At 44.1% G+C, this 25,851-nt stretch overlaps 1 protein-coding gene across 6 annotated transcripts in view; it reads left to right on the top strand.

Annotated features, from left to right (window-relative positions):
• The window catches only part of KCNIP3 (potassium voltage-gated channel interacting protein 3), a 142,154-nt gene that overhangs the window by 99,676 nt on the left and 16,627 nt on the right, over positions 1-25,851 (top strand). For all 6 annotated transcript variants that reach the window (XM_061593455.1, XM_061593460.1, XM_061593459.1 and 3 more), the window contains 2 exons: positions 9,627-9,751; positions 19,178-19,247. In XM_061593455.1, coding sequence (XP_061449439.1) covers positions 9,627-9,751; positions 19,178-19,247 — 195 coding nt within the window. The remainder of the gene's footprint in view (positions 1-9,626; positions 9,752-19,177; positions 19,248-25,851) is intronic.

The raw sequence follows: 25,851 nt of genomic DNA, 5'->3' as shown, positions 1-25,851 counted from the left end.
GCTTTGGGGAGGAAGCGTGGGTTATATATTTGAAATAATAAATAAATAAATATTAATTTAATCAAACTCTTTAATGCAGAGGGGGGCAACCTGGGGCCCAGGGGCTGAATGTGGTCCCACAGACCTCTCTGCCTGGCTCTAGGGACTCTCCGCAGACCACACCCCCTTCCTAGCCACACCCCTCACAGTCCTGCTTTGCATCCTCCATGCGTGTTTCCACCTGGCTGGAATGTGTCTTTGAACTCTGACCGTGAATCTTGCTGGTGTAGAGCTCAGGCTACTGTACAAAGACAAAATGTATATACATCACTCTGCCCTCCTTTGCCTCTAGCCCTGCCCACAATTGGCATGCCCTCCCTGCAAAGGTTGCCCAGAAAGGAATGCAGGGTTGACCGTCACCATGATTAAGGTTATCCTGAAAGTGACAAGTAGATTGAAGGGCAAATTCTCTGGGGTTAGAAGCAATGTTTGTTTGTTTTGATTCCCCAGCTGGTTTACTCTCTCCTTCTTGTCCTGCCTCTCACCCTTCCCTCCGCCCCACTTTTGAGAAAGAATAATAGAACAGGAGTTGTTCTGCAGCATCTGAACGTAAACAGATATTTGCTGGGTGCATCCTGGACTGTTGCTCATGTAGCTTTTAACCCAAGTATGCCATTGACACTGACTGCCTTTAGTGGCTATCACCCATGAAAGATTTGGAACAATCTTTGGTCCAAAGATTGACAGGGGAGCCTTAGGTCTGACGGCACCCTGGCTTCCCCCTCACTGCTTTCTGCTAGCCCAGGAGATTGCTTCTTTTGTGGCTTACTTTAAACCCTAGTTCAAAACTAACAGTTCCTCTTCCCACTCTTTTTTACCTCCTCTTCCTTCTTCCCACCGTTGATTCAGACTGAAGGTTTCGGGAGGATGTAGCAGATCTGAGATCTATATATAGCAAACAGCGGTGTGGGATCAGCTCTCCAGGATCACTGGATTCCTAAGTTCAGGATCCTGAGCTGGACAGTGATTGTTGTGCCAACCATTCAAACTGCCCCCCTCCACTTTGTCTGCATCCTTCTGAAAGTGCGGTGTCCAGAACTGGATGCAGTACTCAAGATGAATACTCAGTGCCGAACAGAGGGGAACTAGTACTTCACACAATTTGGAAACTATACTTCTGTTAATGCAGCCTAAAATAGCATTTGCCTTTTTTGCAGCCACATCACACTGTTGGTTCATATTTGGCTTATAATCAACAACAGTTCCGAGATCCTTCTCGCATGTAGTATTGCTGAGTCAAGTATCCCGCTTCTTATAACTGTGCATTTGGTTTCTTTTTCCTAGGTGTAGAACTTTGCACTTATCCCTCTTAAATTTCATTCTGTTGTTTTCAGCCCAACGCTCCAGCCTATCAAGATCCCTTTGAATTTTGTTTCTGTTTTCTAAGATATTAGTTATCCCTCCCAATTTTGTATCATCTGCAAATTTGATAAGCGCTCCCTGCACCAAGTCATTAATAAAAATGTTGATGAGCACTGGGCCCAGAACCAAGCCCTGCAGTACCCTGCTCGTTACCTCCCCCAATTTGAGAAGGAACCATTGATAAGCGCTCTTTGAGTACAATTCTATAGCTAAATTCACTTGGGGCCAGCAGAACACGCACACCCCAGGCTGAGGTTTTATAGATTTAGGAAGACAGGTTTAGCATCAGACTGTGGGGCTCGTGCCAGATGATGGACCCCCAACCCCAGCTAGGGTTGGCATAGTCCTACTTGGACTTAGGGGTGGACAAATATGTTCATTTGGGTTTCTCCATTTTTTCAATCTTAATTTCAGTTCTCCACATTTCCAACTGCTGGTGCCAGACCTGCAGGAAGAGACTAGTTGGTTCCTTGGGTCACCTGACTAGGTGCCGAGTCATCTGGCAGAGCTTGTAATCCTGCCCAGAGGTGGCACCTTTGGAAGTTCATTCTGCAGCACCTTCTGCAGTTCATTCCCTTAGCACCTGCACCTCCAAACCTGCCTGTCAGCAACACCATGGTTTGGGACCACCCCTTGTACATCTGCCCATCTTTGTCAGCCCTTAACTGGAAAATACTTGCCAGCTTTTGCAATGCATTGCTGTTCTGTTTGTTTCAGATGAGGAATGGAATCTAGCTGAGAGGAGCAATGGCGGTGAGATTACCCCATGCTATCTTCTTCATTACACTGGTCATTACCTTGATGTAACTCCAGGTTTTGCCTCCTTCCCTGGAAATTAAGCAAGGGTGAGTGTGGGGAGGCAGTTCTTGGTGGTGAGCATTTCAGGACAGAATGAGATAGTTTTCCTTATTCCTACCTTGTGCATGTAAAGTAAGCAGGGGATTCCAGGGACTGAGAATGAAAGGAGGAGGAAGAAGAGGAACTCTACTGGGTCAGCCTTTTGTCCCATAGCAGCTGCCCACAGCTCTGTTATACATATCTTCGTCTGATCTTTTTAAAAGCCATATTTTGCTGGCCACTGTCTGGTGGCAAGGAGTTCCAAAAGGCAATTGCATATAATTTGACTAAGAACATTTCTGCTGCCTATCTGTTTCAGTGGAGGATCCATCCCTGGTGTTCCAAGATCAACCCACTGTACAGAAAAGTGCTTTTTAACTTCCGTGAGAGGTTTGCCAGGCTGTGGAGTCTTATGAAGGATGCCATGATGTTTAACAGTGTACAAGGGATTGGATGCCAGAATGCCCAGGGGGCAAGAAGACTTTAGCACTGGCTGCCCATTTGCTACTGGGCCAAGTTCAAGGTTCTAGTTTTGGTGTACAAAGCCCTATACAGCTCAGGACCAGGTTACCTGAAAGATCGTCTTACCCCTTATATACCCAGTCGATCACTGCGCTCTGCAGGTGAGGGGCCTCCTGCAGATACCATCTTATCACGAGGTTCGTTCTGTACAATATAGGAAACGGACCTTTAGTGTGGCAGCACCTACCCTGTGGAACTCCCTCCCTTTGAATATTAGGCAGGTGCCATCTCTGCTATCTTTTTGGCACCTTTTGAAGACTTTTCTTTTTCAACAAACCTTTTAAGTTGAGAGCTATCCCACTCTGTCTCTGTGTCAGATTTGCTTAATATGTTTTTAATAATGTTTTTAACCTTTTAAAAAAGTTTTTAAAATGTTTTTAATGCTGTTTTGTCTTAAGATATTTTAAGATTTGTTTTTATGATGTTTTAAAGTGTTTTTAGTGCCTTGTGTGCTGCCCTGGGCTCCTGCTGGGAGGAAGGGCGGGATACAAATCAAATCAATCAATCAATCAATCAATAGATCCAGTGTTGATTTCCTTTCAAGGACCCAGTCCCTGCTTTGCTGGAGGAGGATGTGGGTGGAATCTCTCTATTTTTAGGCAAGATACTGTTTATGAAATTCTTGGCTGGTTGGAATCCCAGAAGCCCTTGAAAACTGAGCTTTGTGGCAGAACAAAATGTGCTATCTCGAGCTATTCTGTGAAGCTGGGGCTCTGGATGGGAAAGGGACATAGCTCCATGGTTAGAGCATCTGCTTTGTGTGCAGGAAGTCCCAGGGTCAATCTCTGGCATCTCCCGGTAGGGCTAGGAGAGACCCCTGCCTTGAATCCCTGGAGAGCCACTGCCGGTCAGTGTAGACAGTACTGAGCTGGATGGGTCAATTTATTTATTTATTTATTTATTTATTAAACTTGTATACCGCCCCATAGCCGAAGCTCTCTGGGTGGTTTACAATAACTAAAAGCAATGGCTTGATTCAGTGTAGCCTCCTATGTTGGTGATGATTCTCACCTCTGCCTATGGACTACTGAACCCAAAGTGTTCTCCGTCAAAATAAGGAGTTGGGTCTTCTTCACAACAGCTGGCCCTTAGAAAGCCTCTTGGAAACTTGTCATTATTGCTCCATCAAGAAATTAAAATTATTTGTGTATTTTTACAGTGTCCTGTTCAATTTCCATTTGAAGTAGAGGTGCAAAGATTCTGGAAAATTGGTGGAATTATACGGTTTGGAGGCTTTTTGGAGGGTGGTTAAGTTCTGGGGCCGAAAACATTCAGCATTCCATTTGGCTCTGAAATAATATATATACAAATAAGCCTCTCACAAACTCTTCATGCACAAGAAGATGCAAAATAAAGATAATGTTTAGAGAGATTGGGAAGTGCAATGCACTCTATAAGTCCAAAACTGTACAAGGAAGTACTTTGATGGACAATTTGCAAGTCAATTCTCGTGAAGTGGGAAGCAATGAAAAAACATATAGGGTTAGTTATGGGTGTACATTTGGTTTTGGCAATCCTAAACTGAGCTTTGGAGAGATTTGGGGCTTGTTTGAAGTGAAGCAGGTATCCTCCAAAGCATCCCAGACAGGACTAGGCACTTCCTGAAGCTTCAGGACCTATTTGGAGATTTGGAGTGTGTCTGCGCCTTGGAACTAAACATGTTCCCTGCCCCTAAGCTCTCCATATAAGGAAAACATCAGGAGGGAGGGAGAAGAGGGGTGTAGTTTTGTGACTGACAGCTTTAGCTTCCAAACCAGGGAATGACAGGGAATGATCCAGGGAATCGGGACCATGACCATTTTATTTCCAATCACAGTGTTTCTAGGAGGAATGTAGAAGGGACATCCCTCCCTGCAACTATTTGAAATTTGGTACGCTTCATCCGCTCAGCCAATGTTGCCTATGCCTGCAAATTCTATCCGCATATGTCAAAAAGTTTAAGTTATACAGTGATTGGGTCAGTCAGTGATCGGCTGTTCAGGCGGAGGGGGTCCATACACGAATCCTTCAGTGCACCAGCGCAGGCACAAACCACTGCACACAAGGGCCTTTGGATTAGAGCCCACACACACACACACATATATATATATATATATATATAAATGTGAGATTTTTCTGAGAATACTGCAGTATAAATAAGCATGGCCTATATGGAACTGGATCCCAGCAGATGTCAAATAGATTCTGCCTTATTTACAGTGGAGCAGATAGAAGATATTAGAGTTTGTACTTAATTATCTTACAGGGACCCATTTAGATGGCTTCAGCTGTGCAGCTCACAACATTTCTCTCTCCCACCCCACCTCTGGGCATGTGTAGGAGGAAGAAAGAGGGTTCCCCTCCCCACAGTGGAGTAAACCATAATCCTGATTCCCAGCTTTCATTAAAAAGAAGTTGCTAGTGTTTGTACACCTGAGATATGAAGCAAAATATACAGGCTCCATTCTTCTTATTTTGTGTGTGTGAGAAACTAGCCGGCTTCCCCTTTCAGTATTTTACCATGCACCCTCAAACTGCCCCTCTAGCTTGGCAACTGCTTCTGCATTCCTTATACATTAAACAAAACAGTCTGCCAATTATGGTTTTTTAAAAAAATACTCTGAGCATGTGCCGTTTCATATTTTAAACTCACTTAAATTGTAGCACCATCATAAGTACAAGATGATGTCTTGCTGCTTCTGCTGCTCTGATGTGAAACACATTTACCCGGGAAAGGCCTCCTTTTGTTGCAGAAAAGGAGAGTCTCTTGTTAAGGATCTGTAACCAGGTACGTCAGCTGGCCGCTCTTTGGCTATAAAAAGTTTTTTTTAAAAATAGAAGAATGGTGCAATGCCCAGCATCAGCCTCACCGTGCCCGTGTGAAGGCTATATGCCACTGCCCCCGTCATCTGCCACTTTCTGGGTAGTCATTTGGTTGGGAGGACTGTGGGGCTTGAGCCCTGAAGTCCTGCGCTCACTGCACCACTCTAGTTTAACTGACTCAGCCAGTCTGATCTTAGTGAGCTCCCCTACTTTGTTTTCTGGCAAAAGTCACTCTAAACCTTTTACCCGAGGTACAAATGACTTTAAGAAGTTCATCAAGCATTAAAAACAATGGCCATGAAAGGTATATGGAAATTATGTGGCTCTGTTGTTTAATTTTAGCCAAGACCAGATGCTGAACTACCCTTATCTTATGAGAGGCTGGGGAATTGGAGCACTGGAGTTGGAGGGGACAGGGCGGGCGGCTAATGCTGTCACATCATGTATTCAAGGAATTTGCCAAGTGAGTCATAGTGACTCCATTAAATCAAGGTTAAAACAGTTCTTTTCCTAAGTGTAACTAATGAAAAACAAGAACAGTTTGGAGAATGTCTCTCTTATTGGTAAATCAAGAGGGGAGAAGGAGGAGTGGGGAAGGAGGGATGTTGGGGAGGGGGGTCAGGTAGGTCAGGAAACTTAATCATCTGACCTGGAAACTCTTTACTGTCTATTGAGATAAATATTTACATGTGTTCATATGTCTCCCCTATGCTGTACAACTGAAACTATGTCTTGGTTCAGGGATAATTTAAAAAGAAAAAAAATCAAAGAAAAATGAAGGGAGTAGAGGCCCCTGGGGGTAGCTAGATACAGCCCTACTCTAGGGGTCAAGAGCCAGCAATGTGTAGTTGTTAGAGTATCAGACTAGGACCAGGAAGATCCACGTTCAAATCCGTACTCCCCCATGAAGGTCACTGGGTAATCCTGGTTCAGTGGCTGTCTCTCAGCCTCACCTCCCTCACAAGGTTGTTGTGGCATCACATTTAGGGGGAACTATGTAAACCACCCAGAGCTCCTTGAGCAAGGGCAGGATAAAAATGTAGAAAGAACATGAAGTGGCTGCCTCAAGTGGCAGATTTGGGACTTACCCACATGGGAGTATTTCTTCATAGCAAATACACAGCTTTTACCATTGTAATAGATTTGCAAGGTCCACACTTTGTGCTCAATGGTAGCCTCAAATCCATTGTTTTTCATTCACACAAGTAGGTACCCCTCTGGGAAGGATTAATGTCACTGTTTCCTTTTGGCCCCGCCCTCTAATTTTACATTTTTACTCCCTCCGGTTGCTCAGTTACTGGACATTTGCAAATATTTTTGACCTGCGCAGTATTTCCACTCCCTCCTGCCCACACCGCTTCTTGAAGTTTGGCAGTTGAAAAGAAGTGGGGTCATCTGCCTCCCCCTTTCTCCGTTGACCCTTGCTTTTTCTGAGTTAATTTTTCCCCACTGGAAAAACAAATCAATATAATATATAATATAATATTGATATTTTCTCAAAATATCAATATAAATATTGATATTATTGAGGCAATCTTTTTTTTAAAAATCCACTTTAGATTTTTTAGGAAAAAAAATCAGAAACCAGGTGCAAGAATCACTTCAAAATTCTCTCCGCAAAGATAGAGAATATGAGAAAGAATGATAAAATCCAATTGCAATTCCCATCGCTAGTTACAAGGAGTGAAAGAAGATTACTCAGGAAGAAAGGGAGGAAAGAAGGAGAACAGAGCAGTTGGAAGCTGCTAGATAAACCACTGGAAACAAAATGGAATTCATGGGAGAGTTAGTGGGCGAAGAAAGGGGAGTAGCTGAAAGTGACATTTCACCAGCCCACTAAAATCCATTGAAGCAAACCATCTTCAAAGACATGTGGAGCACAGTGGAGCCGTATTGTTCTAAACTTTTTGTATTATCAGTGGATTGGGTTAGTATGGATTTACAGGGGGGAAACTGTGTGATAGCTTCTGCTTGCCAGTAATGTCATGTGAACCATGCAAATTAAAAGGAGATGCGAGTAGCACCAAACACACACTAAACCACTGTGTAAATGAGCCCTTGGTTGTCATTAAGGGGACCAAGTTGGGAGAAAGACGGATCTGGTCCTTAGGACACAATCCAGGAGGCACATCTCCTGCACTAGCTCCCTTTAAATGGATGGGAACAAAAGCATGGTAGTTAACTGTGAAGAAACTCTGAAATTGGAAAGTATTTACATTAAGATTTATGGCTGAAAATGTTCAGCAAATTATAGACGAATGGGAATGTATTGCCAGAAACCTCAGAGGTTCCCCAAATGTTGCTTATTTAATTTAAAACGTTGTGGTGCTAATATAACAAGCACTTAGAAAAGTCAAAAGTCCTTTTTAAAATGGGATAGTGGCCATCGTGCAAACCAGAGGATGCCTGCTGCTCCAAAATGGCACCCTGGGCTTCTTCTAGGAGGAAGGGCGGGATATAAATTTAATAAATAAATAAATAGCAAAATGGAGGGGAAGGGGTGTTGCATTGCTTGGAGCAAACCTGCCTTCCAGGGCCAGCCCCAGGCATGCTGGGGCCCTTGGGCATCAGCTTTCTCCGGGCCCTGGTGTGTGTGTGTGCGTGCACGCGGCCCCCACGCCCCCCACCTACCTGTCGCCTGTCTTTTAGCATTGCCAATAACAAAGATGGCGGCCATGGTTTTCCTAAGGGGATGAAGCCTCCGCCGCCATCTTGGCTGATGTCACCCGCGCGTGCTATGCACTCAGCAGGGGTTTCAGAATCTTAGGGAAACCTCGGCCGCCATCTTCATTAAGGGCAATGCTAAAAGGCAGGAGACAGGTAGGTGAGGCGAGGGAATGGCAGGCAGGCAGAAGCTCCTGCCCTGCGATCTGCAGCTGCTGCCGCGGATCGCAGAAGGTAAGCAGAGGGACCCCTTAAGGGCCCCTGTAGCTCCAGGGGCCCTCAGGCCAATGCCCCACCTGGTCACCCTTTAGAACTGGCCCTGCTGCCTTTCATGCCACGAGTGGTGTAACTACATGATACACACAAACACCTGTAGCTAAAGCCTGTTGGCTTTCAGGAAACACTGGGGCCTTGTGATTTGGGGTGCTTCTGCACTGCAGCTTATTGTGGGCTCAGTGCTGCTCAAATGTGCTCATGCATGCCAAGTATTTTGCATTAGAATGTAAGGAGAGCCTTGCAACTGGGGGAAGCCAGTGGCCCATTTAGTCCAGGATCCTGTTCTCACAGTGGCCAACCGAATGCTCCAATGAGAAGCCCACAGGCAGAACCTGCGTGCAACAGCACTTTCCCCTTCTGTGGTTTCCAACAACTGATATTCACAAACATAACTGCCTCCGATAGTGGAGGTAGAATATAGGCATCCTGGCTAGTAGCTGTTGAAAGGTCCACTCAATGGCAACCTTATCAAAATATCATCCCCATATTTTCTTCCCATTTAATCTGGATTTATCCTTTCTGCTTTTAAAATTTTTACTTTGTCAGATTTCCCCTGGGAACAGTAAACCTGGATTAAATGGGGGGGAAATATGGGGCAGCATTTTGATGATGACGATGCCATGCAGAGGTTGTGTAAAACATGCGTGCATGAGGCGCACTGAGTACACGATAAACTGTCGTGTGGAAATGCCCTTGGAGCAGAAAAGGGTAAAGGCACCCGTGGAGCCTGGGGAGGAAAGGGAACAGAAAGCGTGTCACTTGCACTGTAGGGCAGGGAAGTGAGAAACTGGTTAAGCACCCACACACTGTTTCTCTGATCCTATTCGCCTCCTCCTGACACAGCTTTTCCTGAGGAAAAAAGTGCTTTTGGTTGAATGTGTTTTCCAGTACAGGCCAATGTATAGTTTGATCCTTAAATTACCCTCTGATTGCAGAAGATCTACATAAGGGCATAAAGATTGCTTACTGTGGTTCAGCGTTGTCAAATTGTAAGTGGCTTAACTGATACTGTTTGACTAGTCAGTTGACCAGTTCCTGGCCCTCCAAGCGGGCATTGTTATTGATGGATCAGCCTGACTAGCTGGAAGAGCAAACGGCTTAGTTTCTGTCTCTTCTTTTTGCAGACAGCAGTGATAGCGAGCTTGAACTATCGACCATCCGGCATCAGCCAGAAGGGCTGGACCAGCTCCAGGCTCTGACCAAATTCACCAAGAAGGAGCTACAGTCCCTCTATAGAGGCTTCAAGAACGTGAGTGGGACAGTTCTGCCTGCTTCTCCCACCCCACCCAGTGGAGACTGGCGGCTTTCAGCACCTTGGACAGATCCTGGAAAGTTCAGACTAAAGCACGGAGCAGATTCGCTGCCTACTGACATCAGAGCCACCACTCTCCACTGCAAACCCCCCTCCCGGCATTTTCTGGACTCCAAACTTCCCCAAGCACTGAATAATCTCAGGGCACCTCTGCACAAGATCAGATTTCCTCATCAGGATGGAGCACTAGAGATTCCCAGTGTTTATGTGCCATCTTTTTTGTTTATTATTTAAAGTATTCTTTTTTTACCCCGCACTTCAAATTAAAGGGGGCTCCTAGAGCAGTTTACATTTATTAGCAATAAAGGCTGACTCTGCCCTCAGGCTTGCAATTTAAAATATGCAGCACAAAAGGAAAAGGGATTAGGAGGGAGGAGGAAAAAAAGCAAACAGGCCCTCATTCTTCGTTACAAAGTTCTTATAAATGTTCTTTCTGGGAGGGAGGGGAGAAGCAAACTCCCTGCAGTTGGTCCTTCTTCAGCTGACGGACAGGGCCAGGTTGGTTTCTCTCATGACATGGTGGTTGCCTTGGAGGAGCAGCCTCCCAAGGTCCTTGTTCCCCGGGCCAATGGCAGAGGTCAGAGTCTCCTATCCTTCAGCTCTGCCATTCCTAGGGTAGCTGAGGGACTGAAGCCTCATCAGACCTTCCCCAAGTATCAGGATCTTAAACTTTTTGGCTTTAAAGAGGATTAAACAAATTCGTAGAGAATAAGGCTATCAATGGCTACTAGCCACAATCATAGAGTTGGCAGGGGGCTATAAGGCCATTGAGTCCAACCTGCTGCTTAATGCAGGAATTCAAATTAAAGCATACCTGACAGGTGGCTGTCCAGCTACCTCTTGAATGCCTCCAGTGTTGCAGAGCCCACCATCTCCCTAGGTCATTGGTTCCATTGTTGTACCACTCTTAGGAAGTTTTTCCTGATGTTCAGTTGAAATCTGGCTTCCTGCACCTTGAGCCCATTATTCTGTGTCCTGCACTGTGGGATGATTGAGAAGGGATCCCAGCCCTCCTCTGTGTGACAACCTTTCATGTCCTTGAAGAGTGCTATTACATCTCCCCTCAGTCTTCTCTTCTCAAGGCTAAACATGCCCAGTTCTTTCAGTCTGTCCTCATAGGGTTTTGTTTCCAGTCCCCTGATCATCTTTGTTGTCCTAGTCTGAACCAATTCCAGTTTGTCTGCATCCTTCTTAAAGTGTGGTGTCCAGAACTGGACACAGTACTCAAGATGAGGCCTAACCAGTGCCAAATAGAAGTATCCCCCATCTTATAACTGTATACTTGGTGTCTTTTTCCTAGGTGTAGAACTTTACACTTATCCCATTCAATTTCATTCTGTTGTTTTCAGCCCAATGCCCCTATAAGATCATTTTGCATTTTGTTTCTGTCCTCCAGGGTATTAGCTATCCCTCCCAATTTTCTATCATCTAGAAAGTGAATCACCATTCCCTGCACGTCCTCATCCAAGTCATTAATAAAAATGTTGAAGAGCACTGGGCCCAGGACTGAGCCCTGTGCTACTCCACTCGTTACCTCCCCCCAATTTGAGAACCATTGATAAGCGCTCTTTGAGTAAGATTCTGTAGGCAACTGAGGATCCACCTGTAGTTGTTCCATCCAGCCCACATATGGCTACCATGCTTATCAGAATATTATGGGGCACTTTGTCAAAAGCTTTGCTGAAGTCAAAATATATTATATATTATGTCCACAGCATTCCCACAGTCTACCAGGGAGGTTACCTGATCAAAAACCAAGATAAAATTAGTCTGGCAGGATTTGTTTTTGATAAATCCATGTTGGCTTCCAGTAATCACTGCATTGTTTTCAAGGTGTTTACAGACTGACTGCTTTATAATCTGCTCCAGAATTTTCCCAGGGATCTATGTCAGGCTGACTGTTCTGTAGTTCCCCGGTTCCTCCTTTTTGCCCTTTTTGAAGATAGGGACAACATTAGCCCTCCTCCAGTCATCCAGCACTTCACCCATCCTCCACAATTTCACAGATAATAGACATCGGTTCCGAGAGTTTTTCAGCCAGTCCCTTCAATACTCTAGGATGCAGTTCATCAGGGCCTGGAGATTTGAACTTGTTCAAAGTGATTAAGTATTCTTTGACCATTTGACTATCCATCTCAAATTGCAATCCTGCCCCTTCAACTTCACATTTGCCAGGAAGGTCATAGACCCTCTTTTGGGAGAAGACTGAGCCAAAGTAGGAATTGAGGACTTCTGCCTTTTCTTTGTCATCTGTTATCATTTTGCCATCCTCACTGCATAGCTGTAGCACCGTTTCTTTTCTCTGTCTTTTACTTTGGATGTACCTGAAGAAAGCTGTCCCCACTGGTGATTCCCAGGAGCTGATATTCATAGTTCCTCTGCCATATCCGTCGCTCTTACTCACTTTTTTTCTTAACGAACAAGCCCCAAATGTTAACTTTTTATCATGTCCTACAATCCTGGGCCTACAATCCTTCCTGCTCCTTCACGCCTGAAACAGGGGACCCCAAAGACTCCTGCCTCAGCTTTGGCCAGTTACCGACTGGACCACAACCCTCAGCAACCCCACCTCCCCCCTGGAAGTGGCTAATGGGCTGAAGGGGTTTAGACCTGTGGGTTTATATGCAATTAGTACAATTAGTTTAGAACCCTGTTTAGTAGTGTAGTAAGGACCAAGCATGCACATGGAATTTTACATAAAGAAACAAATGTTTACTATAATTACAATATAAATTATAGATGGTACATTTGATATAGACCTCAACCTAACCTGCCTATCTACCCATGCTAAACCCAACCCACAATAAGACCCAAACCCCACACTATACCTCATATGCTTCGTCCTGTCTGTCTAACTCCCACAGCAACAACTACTCCTCAACTGCCACTTCTCTTCCATTTCTAAACCTTTCACTCAACTCATTCCCTTCTCCCTTGCAACTACACCAGCCAATCACACTTAATGTTCTATTAAGCATCACTTACCTGAACATAAGTTAACAGAACTAAGCATTATGCTTTTGTCATGCTTTTCCTCATAGGGGAGTTGCTCCAAATCTTTGATTATTTTAGTTGCCCTTTTCTGAACCTTTTCCAGCTCCAAAATATGTATTCTGTTTGAAGTGAGGCAACCAGAATGGTACACAGTATTCCACGCGTGGTCTCATCATAGATCTGCATCATGGCATTATTATATTGGCAGTTGGGTGGCTTTAAACGAGGATCAAACACATTAATAGAGGATAAGGCCATCAGCGGCTACTAGCTACAATGGCTATGTTCTGCCTTCACTGTCAGAGGTAATAGGCTTCTGCATACCAGTTGCTGGGAATCATATGTGGGGTAGAGATGGAACGATCTGTCAGTTTCACTTCTCTCAGTTCCTCATTTTCCAATCTTAAATTCAGTTCTCCAAATTTCTGCACCAATTTGCTTTAAGAAAAAAGAAAATTCTTCAGCATTTTAGTGCAAATTTCTCCTGATAAACACATTTTGTAGGCAGTTTTGATGAATGTACACATTTTTGCAAGCCATTTCTTCTCATATAATGCATTTTACATGTTGTTTTCTTTCATCTATTCATTTTTATGCATACTTTCTCCTAATGCAGGCATTTTTGAAAATATTGTTTGGTTGGTGAACGGCATTGCAAAATTCGAATATGTGCAAATTTCAAAGGATGGCTGTGTTTCGGGTGTCATATAGTTGTGGAAAGTGCAAATTTGATAGATTCAGCTTGAAATGTGAACTGAATCGAATTTCTCACCCATCCCCAACGTGGGGGAGACTCCTGTTGCATTCAGGTCCTGTTAGCAGCCTTGATCCTTGGCATGTGGTTGACCACAGCAAGAACAGAATGCTAGACCAGATGGGCCTTTGGGCTCTTCTTATAATAAATAATAATACATTTATTGTTAACGCGGGTCCTGAGGCAGATTACATAGATTTAAAAATACAAAGCATACAAAACAACTATACATAAACAAATCCATACAATCCTTTAAAACATCAGTACTAAGGCATAAAGGGTAAAAATTTAACAAAATTCTTGCAAAAAAAAAAAGAGATGGGTCTTCAGCAGCTGTCTGAGTATCTGAAAAGATGGGACTGGCCTTACCTCTTACCTGAGTGGCACCCCATTTTTACGCCTCCCAGCCATCTTGCTCAATTTCTTGATCTTCATTTGTATCTGTGAAATGTCCCACTTTTTGATCAGCAGCAACTTTTCCCTCCCTTCCATTGCCCCAGTTCTGCCTTGCCCAACCTGGTGTCGTCCAAATGTTTTGGACTACAACTCCCATTAGCTCTCATCGGCACCAACATGGGAGTTGTAGTCTAAAGCCTCTGGAGGGCACCAGGTTGGAGAAGGCTGCCCAGATGCTAACTAAAGGAGGAGCCCCTCTTTCCCAACTCGTGAGCAATGCTATCCCTTCTCTCCAACTTGAAAGTACACCTTTCCCCCTTCTTTCAACCAATTTATTATCTGTCTTTTCACTCTTTTGGCACCAAGGTCTCTTTCAGTTAGAACACAATTTTCCGACAGCGCATCATTTCAAATGCTTCTCAGATTCCAAGTACTGCAGCTGCATTTCCCTTATACGAGGCTAACCTGTTGGACTACAACTCCCATCGGCCACCATGGTCAGAGGTCAGGGATGATGGGGGCTTAGTCCAACAATATTTGGAGGGCCACAGGTCCCCCCACCTTTCCAATATACAGACCTAAGAGGAACACAGTGGACCTAAAACAGTTTAAGGCGTTATTTTTTCTCCCCAGGGAGCTGTAGTTCTCATGAGGGAAGCGAGGGATCTCTGGCAGAGGCTTGGGTTATTGAATAGCTCTGCCCCCAAAAGTCAGGTGGTTTGGCTACAGCTTGGTCTGCCTTTCAAGAAACCGCCCTGCATTCAGTCCCACGTATCTTTAATTGTTGTTTCCTGTAATACTTGGCTCCCAGGCATCACTGAAATAATGTTACTAAGTTTATAGTATCTCTGCCAGCACATTTTATTCCATTTCTTGGTACAACGGCAGCTCTGCTCTTGTCACTGGGGGACCATCCCAGAATTGATGGATGAATCAACAGTATTTGCTTTTAGACTGACTCTTTCACGTTCAAGCTTCTTTCAGTGTTGCTGAATGGAGGATGTTTGGCGCTCCACCTCCTCTGAATGCGTTATGTCTGAATTTGACTGTGGTGACTAAAGGAGCAAGGAGGCCTTCATAAACCCAAGTTAAAAAAAAAAACAGCCTTCCTTCCTCTGGGCAGTCAGATCCTGTAACCCTTAACCCCATTCAAGATCCCATTGTGTGTATGTGTGTGAGATTGTGTGCTCAAGACCAAAAGTCACCAATGTGGTGCCTGCAGGCACACATGTGCTCAGAGATGCTTTGCCTGACATCCACAGAGTCCGCTCCCCACCCACACCCACCCTGCACTGACGTTAGGCTTGAAAGAAGCATTCCGTTGCACCCAATAGAACAGGTAGCAAGTGTGTGCTCTAGTGTGGTGAGTGCATGGTGCCCACAACAGTTTCTGTGGTTTGCAAATGTGCCCATAAGCCCCAAAAGGGTGGCGACCCCTGCTCAAGACCATTTAGACATAAAAGTGAACATAGCAGCAGCCAGAAACAGTGACTCCATATTATGTTCTCTCTTCTCCACCAGCACTTTTGCTGGGATTCCCCTTTCAAAGATGCACCCCAGCCTGGCCTTCATAGTGCTTTTTTGGGGGGGGCGCCATTTATACATGGCCAAAAAAGAAGAAATGCATCACAAAAAAAAAGATGCAGATTTGCAAAACAAAAAAATGCATATGCTAATTTATATCTATAGATGCAAATTTAGAAACAAACACACACAGAGACACAAATGAAATGCAGTGCATCTCACCATAGTGGGAAAGGTTGTGACCCGGTCAGACATTATTTAACTCTCCACTTCTGCACTGAGGCTTTTGAGAATTTTGCTTCACTGAGTCCCAGATTCATTGAGTCAGCTTTCTCCTTTGGGTTTTGTCCTGGTAGCTGTGGATGAGCAACTCTTTGCTTTCCCATGTTAGGGTTCTCAATCTGCAGAGCTTGGAAAAGTTACTTGTTTAAGCTACAACTCCCATCAGCCCCAGCTAGCATGGCCACTGGATTGGGCTGAAGGGAGTTGTAGTTTAAAAAAGTAACTTTTCCAAGCTCTGTGAATCTGTAACCTGGACTTCAACCAGAGAAGCCTTCAAAGAACAGAGGACTGTGCCTGCTGTCCAGGTGCTCACTCTTGATGAGCAACATCAAGGTCCCTGCAGGTCTCTCTTCAGGTGGCTCTTAATCTGTAAACTGGACTGCAAAGCCTTTCAGTAGAGATTCCCTTCCCATAGAGGACTGTCCTGTGTAAAAAAGGACACGTGACCATCCTACTTCTTGCCCCATTTTATTCCTGCACTGCTGTCTGCAAAAGCATTTCAGCAGGGTGCGTCCTTCCCCCGCCCCCGCCCCCAGATTGCGATGAGAGAAGCGGCACCTGCCAAAACTTTCTGCACAACTGTTCAAAGGGTGCCAGAAAGGTTAGTTACCCATATTAGGATGAGCATGAAGGGGTTTGATTCCATGTACCAGAACTGGTTTCCTTGCTCAGAGGGTCTATCCATACCTAACCACAAAATCTGCATTTTCCTCATTCGGTTGGTGGCCTCGACATCCATACATGTCCTGTTTGTGGTTGGATTATTGTGAAAACCCAATTATCAAGCATCCATACTTGTGGGCTTTTTCGTGTGTGTCTAAATTGCTTTAGCATTGGCCACTCCCCTAAGTCCACCCCTTTTCACTGATTGGTCCATAACGGTCGTTTGCTTTTTGCATAGTTTTTTGGAAGAGCACAGAAACATAAATATATATATATTTAATTCCCATGCATGTGCAGGTTTGTGGATGTGCTATTGGGTGGGAAGGAGACGGGGCTTGGCATATGACAGAGGAACACCCATGGACTGCTTATTGCAGGAAAGTCCACGGCGTTGCATCCGAGCGCATGGACATTAATGCAATTGATTATCAGTTTAGGAAAGCATATTGGTTTTTTGGTGGTATTTCTAATGCGGATTTGTGAATGCAAAAATCTGTACTAGCTTGCAACGTCATATGGATGATGGTGAATTAATGAAGACACACAGCTATAACATTGCAGATTATACAGTCGTATGGATGGGCCCCTAGTCAGGATGTTTTCTCTCAGATGATGGGAAATTGATTTGCCTCTGTATACTCCCTGCCAGGTGAGGCACACCTGAACTGAATAACATACAATCATCCTAGCCTCCCCCATCTGTCTCCTGGCTTAACTGTTGCTGCTCCAAGGTCATTTAAACAGAAAGCCTCTCTAAGATTCTTCCAACAGCGATGTGGAGTTTGGCATGTTTGCTGGAGCCTTACAACAGGGAGCTCAAACACCAAGAATGCCTCTGTGTGCTCCAGACATGTTTCAAGGCAGCCAGAGGCACCTGCCTGAGCCACTGAGACTTCCTTTGTCCCCACCTCAAGACTGGGGGCGGTGCCTGCAACCCAAGGGGTGGTGCCTCAGGGGGCAGAGGAGCCAAGTGGGAGATGGCACCTGGCGGAACAGGGAGAGAGCCTAGCTGACATAAGAACATCAGAGGAGGCTGCTGGATCAGGCCAATGGCTCATCTAGTCCAGCACCCTGTCCTCACAGTGGCCAACCAGATGCCCCAAAGGGAAGCCCACAAGCAGGACCGGAGTGCAAGAGCAATCTCTCTCCCCCCCCCGGTTTCCAGCAATTGGTATTCGGAAGCATACTGCCTCCAACTATGGCACTAGATTAGGGATTTATTTAATCTTCTTTTAAGGCCATCACTGCCTCTCATGGGAGCAAGAACGTCTATGCGGAAGCAGCAGCTAGCATATAGACTTTCACATGATCATGATGATGTCATGATGGTGTCAACCTGATTGTGTGGAATCCTATGCACCTTCTGTAATCCAGGTGGTGCCCACCAGATGCTGTTGGACTCCCAACTCCCATCAGCCTCAGCCAGCATGACCTATGGTCAGAAAAGGCAGGAGTTGAACTCTAGCAATGCCTAGAGGGCACCATGTTGGCTACCCTTGCTGTAGGCAGAGCTTGGAAAAGTTACTTTTTTGAACTACAACTCCCATCAACCCAATCCAGTGACCATGCTGGCTGGGGCTGATGGGAGTTGTAGTTCAAAAAAAGTAACTTTTCCAAGCTCTGCTATAGAGGCCATGCTCATTTCTGGGTGTGTGGAGATGGGCCTGGTGGGAGTAACGCACCAACACATGTTACAAGTGACCTGAACCAGTGGGGGGCAGGGGATAGACAGGAAGGCAATATGTTCTTCCCTCTGCTGATTCCTCCTCTAAAGCGATTACTATTTTGGCAGGATTTGTGCCTCCCCTTCCTCCCTTCTCTTCCTGTCTTTGTTCTCAGTTAGCAATGGCTCCTTGAGTGCAGGCTGCATGTATGACTTTACCTGTTTCTAGTAATAAACCTTACACTTCTTTATTCTTTCAACTACCAGTCTTAACAGAAAAGTTATTTGTGCATTCTGCTGCAGTATGTTGAGGCACACAACACCACTTCTCAGTAATCATGTGATGACCACTTCATGTAAGGATCCTGTGGAAGGGTCTCCTGAGACCCGGCAACCCTACTCCAAGGAAAACTACTTAGAAGTGAGTTTTCTGTGTCTTTAACAGCAGTCTGTCACACAGAAGTTTAGCAGATGGAAGCTTTCCCCATCACTTTATAAATGAATAAATAAATACATCCATTTGCCAGGAAAACTTTCCCCAGCTTTATTTCCCTGTATATCAGGCTTCTGTTAAAGGCGCAGAAGCAAGGCCAGTGAAAACAAAAAGTGGCCAGAAAGCAAGGGGAAGTCAAGACGCCTGCAGCTGTCATCTTAGACCTGGTTTGTGACAGATTACTCCTACTCGTCCCCCCTTTCACCACCCAGGGAATGTGGCCCTTAACAGTTAAGGGACTGCCCGCCCTAAGACCAGAGCAGAGCTTGGAAAAATTACTTTTTTGAACTACAACTCCCATCAGCCCAATCCAGTGGCCATGCTGGCTGGGGCTGATGGGAGTTGTAGTTTAAAAAAAGTAACTTTCCCAAAGCTCTAGACCAGAGTGAGTCAATTCTATGGAGCAACCAGGATTGGTTGAGGATGGTTATGTGATTGTTGGTTTTGGTCAAATGGACGGGACTCAACAGAACACAAGGGTCAAGGGGTGGAAACACAAATTAGGTCTCAACTGGGTTTTCCTGCTATTTGCTGTGAATGTTTGTTGCCGAGTGAGCTTTCGGAATGTAACCTCTTTGTGACTTGCCTTGATAGGAATGTCCCAGTGGCCTGGTGGATGAGGAGACCTTCAAGCTGATCTATGCGCAGTTCTTCCCCCAGGGAGGTGAGTCTTGGGTTGATGCGTCTACACCTCTGCAGCTCTCTGGGTTAACACACTGAGAGCCTGCCCTGCATGTGCCCACAGCTCTTCCTTGTGATGGCAGTCCATGCAAAGAGCCTTGTCATCCCTTTGCAAGCCTGGTGCTCTCCACGTGTTTCAAACTGCAACTCCTGTCAGCATGGCCAGAGGGGCGGAAAATCCAGATTGCACCTCCCCTGACATACTAACTCATACGGGACTAGGGTTGCCAGGTTCATGGCCCAAGACTGATCCTGTATCTTTAGGAGAAGAGAAAGTCAGCCAAGTGCAGGTGTCCTTTCAACATTGTAATGGGAAAAACCACAAGGTGGAATTCTCCCTTCCCCCTGCACAACCTTTAAAGATACAGAAGTCCTCTTGGTTGCCAGGCTCAGCCTCTAAGAGGTCTTCTGTATCTTTAAAAGTTGTGCAGGGGGAATGGAGAATTCCACCTTGTGTTTTTTCCCATTACATTGTTGCAAGAACACCTGCACTTGGCTGACTTTCTCTTCTCCTAAAGATACAGGATCAGTCTCAGGCCATGAACCTGGCAACCCTATATGTCCCACTCAGGGCTGATTCACACAGAGGTTTAATGTGAGTGTGCTACTCACAGCCCCTTTTAATCCTCATGGTTCACATGATGTTGCAGGCAATTAGCAGCTAGGATGAAGTTTTCCCCTTTAAATCTATATCAACCCAATCCAATTATAATCTGAAAAGAGAAGGAAAAAACTTCTCCACTTCATATCTCTAGTGCTTGCAGACGCTGTGCTCCGATGCTTTTAGGTGGGTGTGTCAATCATCCCTCTCCACGCCCACTTCCTCCTCCCTTTGTTCATGTCATCTCCTGCTGGCTCCCGTTCTGCAAGTCTGCTGCAACACCCTCCCCAACTTGTGCAAAAAAGCATAACACTGTTCAAACAAATATTTGTATTTCAGTTGGATTGTAACAGGGAAAATACAAATAATCACACTTCAGGGTTGTTGTTTTTTATGAAACTTACTCTGGAACAAACTGAGCATGCTCGGTTGCCAAGATAACCAGAAGAAGTGGTATTTTGATCTTAAGAGGGTGTGATGATTAGGAAGCTGCATGATTGATCCCTTCCCTTCAGTGTGAATAGAAAACAGCGGATTGGAAGATAGGAAGTGTGAACCTTGCAAATCTAACACAATGGCAAAAGCTTCGTCTTTAATACGAAGGTCAGCTCCTGTGGGAATCAGCCCTATATCCACTCTCCTTTGAGAGCCCCATTCACAATGTTCTTGTGCAGTTCTTATTCATTGCAGCGTGCTGGAAAACTGCCCAGTGGGTGGCATTCATTGAGGCAAAGCTGTCTGTCTTCCACTGAATGGAGCTCAAGATGTGCTTGCCTGAGTCCCCTCGCCTTGTCTCATATTAAGGCTGCTTGTGACAGAAGAACTTCGTTGCACAGTGTTCGTGAGGGCCCCTTGGTGATGCCTTTGCAATGAGAAATAGGTAGGCGGTGCCTCCAAGATGGAGCCACAGGTGGCGTTGTGTGCTTCCATCCAAGAGCCCTTGTTGAAGGACTTGTGTGCTGTTTCTGTGTCTGTTGCCATCCCATGCCCACCCCAACACAGGGAAACCTTGAATAGTTGGGAGTTTTGTACAGATTTGCTATGCTTGGAGAGCAGTTTAGTCTGCCTTCCAAACACTGACGAGTGCTAAAAGAGTACTGACCATTCAGGGCACGAGGGGGGTGACCCCCATGTAGCAGCAACTTTACTCTCAAAGTTGCAAGTATTAAGGATCGGCAGATACACCTTCCAGACCAACTCAGACACTCTGTAGGCAGACCATTCTTGACAGCCCTCAGGAGGTACACTCCACTTTCTTAACGAAGCGATGTTGTTGATCTCGGAGGTCATAGCAACACGACCTCCACCTTACCGACACTCACTCCTTCCTCCCACTTTACTCTTCTAAGGCTTCACCATGCCTAGGAATCAGACAGCGGCATAAAGCAAGAATATTTTATTTTAATATTGAAAGTATGCAACATGCACTCTACCCTTTCAACAAAGCTGACAGAATAACTGTATTTACAGCTCTTCAATTAGTAGGAAGGGATGCCGCCCTAATTCATCCAGCAGAACAGCATGGAGACAGGCTTGCGTGACACGGAGTGGTCCAAAACTGCCTCAGGAGACCTCCTTTTAAACGACTCAATATTCCTCAAACTTATAAATATTCATCAAGTTTCAAGCTGTGTGTTATAACCTGATTGGCTGAAAAGTATTCCCGCCCAAAGTATGTTGATTATTCCAGTAAAACCAAACCCATATTGGTTGGTTTTACTCAAGCCCTCAGCTGGTCTTGACCACAAGACCGGTTGCTACTGGTTTAGTTCTCCTTTCGACTTGTTGTTTGCCATCCCAGAGCTGTTGGCAGTTGGCGCATTTCTGTTTTTGTACTTGGGCATGTCCATCCTGACACTGAACTCCCTTACTTATCTCTGTAAGCCATAGCTATATTTATTCCCTAATCCTATATTCACTAATAGGCAAAAAACCTTACGGTTTAAGAATGTACCTATAGCCCACAGATATTTCTACCAAACTTTAAAAAGCAGGGAAATTGGGCAGCTATAGTGAATGCACCAGGGGAGCAGGAGACCTGAACTCCTCTCTGAGATATTGGACTGCCCTACAGATTGGTCAAAATGCAAACACAATTTGGGTTGGTCTTTCACAGTCCAATCCACTTGCTGTGTAGCTTGGAAGAATTTGGTAACATGTGCCTCTGAGCATATGGTGAGTGATGGCAACACCTGGCATCTCCAAAGATGGAGAATTATATTTTTGTATATTTGTTGGTGTTCTTCTTACTTTGCTTCTTTCCTCTGTTACTAATGTTTCTACAGAGAATCTAAACTAGAAAATTTTATTTCCCTCATTATTCTTCCTAGAAATCTGTGTCAAATTTATTTTTATTAATTTCAAAGCCTTTTTATTGGTTAATGTCATATGATGGTGAAGATACCCTTTTTTGTTTCAAACTGGAGGTTATGGTCTATTTCTATTTTGGGTGCATTAACAGTTGGACCTGAAACTGCAGTTTAATGTAAAATGAGACTGATTACAATATGTTGCTACTTTAGCAATGACTCTAGTTGTTGGAAAAAAGAGGATGCATGTTTTCAGCCTGCTATGTTTAAACCACTTTATTTAAGGCAAGGTGTTCACGATCAATTAAAAACATAGAGCACACCTAGAATTTTGCTAGAATATATTTCACCTTCCACTGTTTTATCTTGTGCAAATTGAGACACTTCTGAGGTCCACTGCAGACTATTTTGCAGAAGTCAGTGCCATTATTCCACAATTACGTTTGGAGTTTTTTTAGTATAAATTTTGCAAAGTGTTGCTGTACTTCACATATTCATAGAAACAAAAACAAAAGAAAATGATTTCCTATAGAAAACTTCTCTAAAATTGCAAAGTAAATCAGACACATTTAAAGTGACCATCTGAACTATATCAACTGTCTTAATAATGTTGCTTCCTCCCGGCTAAAACAAGATCAGCACAGGACATATCTTCTTTCTATTGTTTGGGCTGATTACAGGTGTTGCCACCACTCACCATATGCTCAGAGGCACATGTTACCAAATTCTTCCAAGCTACACAGCAAGTGGATTGGACTGTGAAAGACCAACCCAAATTGTGTTTGCATTTTGACAACTTTGTAGGGCAGTCCAATATCTCAGAGAGGAGTTCAGGTCTCCTGCTCCCCTGGTGCATTCACTATAGCTGCCCAATTTCCCTGCTTTTTAAAGTTTGGTAGAAATATCTGTGAGCTATAGGTACATTCTTAAACCGCAAGATTTTTTGCCTATTAGTGAATTTCTCTGCTTTTTAATCCGGGAGGTAAGAAATGGGATCCTGTGCAAGTTTGCTGAGAATGGATTGATCATTTGCATACTTATTAAGTGGGATTTACACACACACACATACACACACACACACACACAGGGCAATCATGCTTAGGATAGGTGAAACTGACCACAGAGGATAGGGAAGGGAGGAGGGGGATGAGGGAGGGGTGGAAAGGCAGAGGGGAGGACTGGGATGGGAGCAGGTAGGAGGGGGAGGGGAGAAGAAGGACAGATGTGGTCATTTGCATGTTTATTGAGTTCAGTGGGATTTACTCCCGTGCAATCATGCTTAGGATAGGTAAAACTGACTGGGGGCAGGGACGGAGGGCTGGAGTGGGCAGGGAAGGCAGAAGAAGGAAGAGGGGAGGAGAAAGGGAGAGGAAAGGGGAAGGAGGAAAAAGGCAGGTCTGATCATTTGTATGATTATTGAGTTGAATCGGATATACTCCTATGCAATCATGATTAGGACAGGTAAAACTGGGCCTGGCAACCAAGACGTCTTCTGTATCTTTCACAGTTGGGCAGGGGGAAGGGAGAATTCTACCTTGTGGTTTTTCCCATTACATTGTTGCAAGAACACCGGCACTTGGCTGACTTTCTCTTCTACTAAAGATACAGGATCAGTCTCAGGCCCTGAACCTGGCAACCCTACCTCCCACCCAAATTTAAAACAAAGCTGTCCCTGGCCACATCCACCCCAGGCCTGTATTACACTTTGGACAATCATTATTTATTTATCTATCTATTTAGTGTATTTATATACCGCCCCATAGCCGAAGCTCTCTGGACGGTTTACAATAACTAAAAACAGTAAAAAGAAATATACAAATTTAAAAACACATATTTTAAAAGCAATTTAAAAGAATTTATCATGGCTTCTCTCAAAGCCATGGCTCAAAGCCAATCATGGCTTCTCTCAAAGAATGCTGGGAAGTGTAGTTAGTGAAGGGTGCTGAGAGTTGCTAGGAGACACCCTGTTCCTCTCACAGACCTTCAGTCAGAGTGGCTGACTGTTAAACCATTCTCTCAGGGGAATAGGAGTCTCCTCTCAGCACCCTTCACAAACTACACTTCCCAGGAGTCTTTGAGGGAAGCCATGACTGTCTCAAGTGAAATCAAGTCTGGTGTGGGTGTGGCCCTCTGATTAGCCAAGCCCAGCAGCTGTGAGGCTTTTAGAACACTGGCAGTTGGTCCTTACTGAGCATGCCCCGTGTTATAATAGGCTTCCAGCCAAAATTTCTTAAATTGATTAAAAATCAACCAGGCATTTTTTAAACTTTTAAACTGCAGTAGATGAAGGTCAGAGTATGGGGCAAGGTCAGTATTAGGTTTACAGGTACTCTGTGAACATGGCTGATTTTTAATGAATTTCAACAGATTATGAGAACTCTGGCAGAAAAAAGTCCAAAAGGGCTCTGAGGTTTTTTTCTCTCTTTTTAGACTTTGATTCTCTCTGACTGTTTTGTGTATTGCCATGAAAATTGACAGGGTTGTTAAGCAAGCGTTTCTGAGTTCAGAACTATAAGTTTTGTAAGGTTTTGAAGTGAGCTTATGGGGAGCCTCAGAATGGCATGGGGGGATATTTTCCATTTAACATTGTGGAATGTGAAAAATCTCCGCTGACTATAGGTATAATAACTATTCTCTGTATCTACATCCATTCATTTACACCCTTGTAGCTAACCCTATAATATATGATGAAGCTCAGCTATAACCATGAAGCCTCAGAGCACCCACTATTCTTCCTTGTAATCTTATACTCATGAAATAAAATATTCAAAGCATTTGAAGCATGTGGGCCTATTTTTTCTTGGTTTTATCTTAGCTATTACATATATTATACAAGATCTAGGAAAATCCCTGGCCCTCCCAATGAGTAAAAAACAGCTGTGAGTTGCAGGTACATACATGCTTATTACAAAGACAGCAGTTGTGGTTTGATGAACTTGCCTCAGATATACCAAGGCACAGCTAACTACAGGGTTTCCAAATGATGTCTTGCAGTGCTAAATTGCTTGTATGTCACATAGTCTTCACTAAGGTCAACTTAAAATCACTTACGCCAATTTAACATTACCGTGGGCCTAATGGTTCCCAGTTCTGCTATAATTAATGACTGCTGAATTTCTGATATACTTAATTCCCTTAAACATGGAGGCCTCAGCCATTGTGAAATGTATTTATTTAACAAAATGTAAATACTGTTTGATTGTAACAAAACCTCTAAGCAATTTACAAAAATATTGAAATTATCAATTAAAAACTATTAAGAATAAATTATAAAAAACACTTAAAATATAGTTAAAATTAATAATAAGCTAGGGATGTGCTATAATTCTGCCCAATTCAGATTTGGTATAAACCTTTCCATTAATTCACTTATTCGCTATTGTTGAGGATCAGATTTTAATATAGTGATTTTCTGTGACTATTTTCAGAAATGATATATTTTTTAAAAAAACATGCCTAAATTACTGATATTAATATCTATATTTTATTGATATTTGTTTGATTTATTGATATTTGCTTTCAAAATATCAACATTAATATTAATATTTTTTCTGAGGGGAAAAAACAGATCAGTAAAACAAATGGCTGTTGTTGTGGGAGAAGGCATTAACAAGGATCTCATTCTCAACCCCACAGCAAACAAGGGGGGTGCGTGGTTGTGACTATCATGAAGGGAC

The sequence above is a fragment of the Rhineura floridana genome, chromosome 12 (genome assembly GCF_030035675.1).
Source record: "Rhineura floridana isolate rRhiFlo1 chromosome 12, rRhiFlo1.hap2, whole genome shotgun sequence".
Classification (NCBI taxonomy): domain Eukaryota; kingdom Metazoa; phylum Chordata; class Lepidosauria; order Squamata; family Rhineuridae; genus Rhineura; species Rhineura floridana.
The sequence above is the reverse complement of the archived record's forward strand: the minus strand, read 5'-3'. Positions and strand labels throughout refer to the sequence as shown.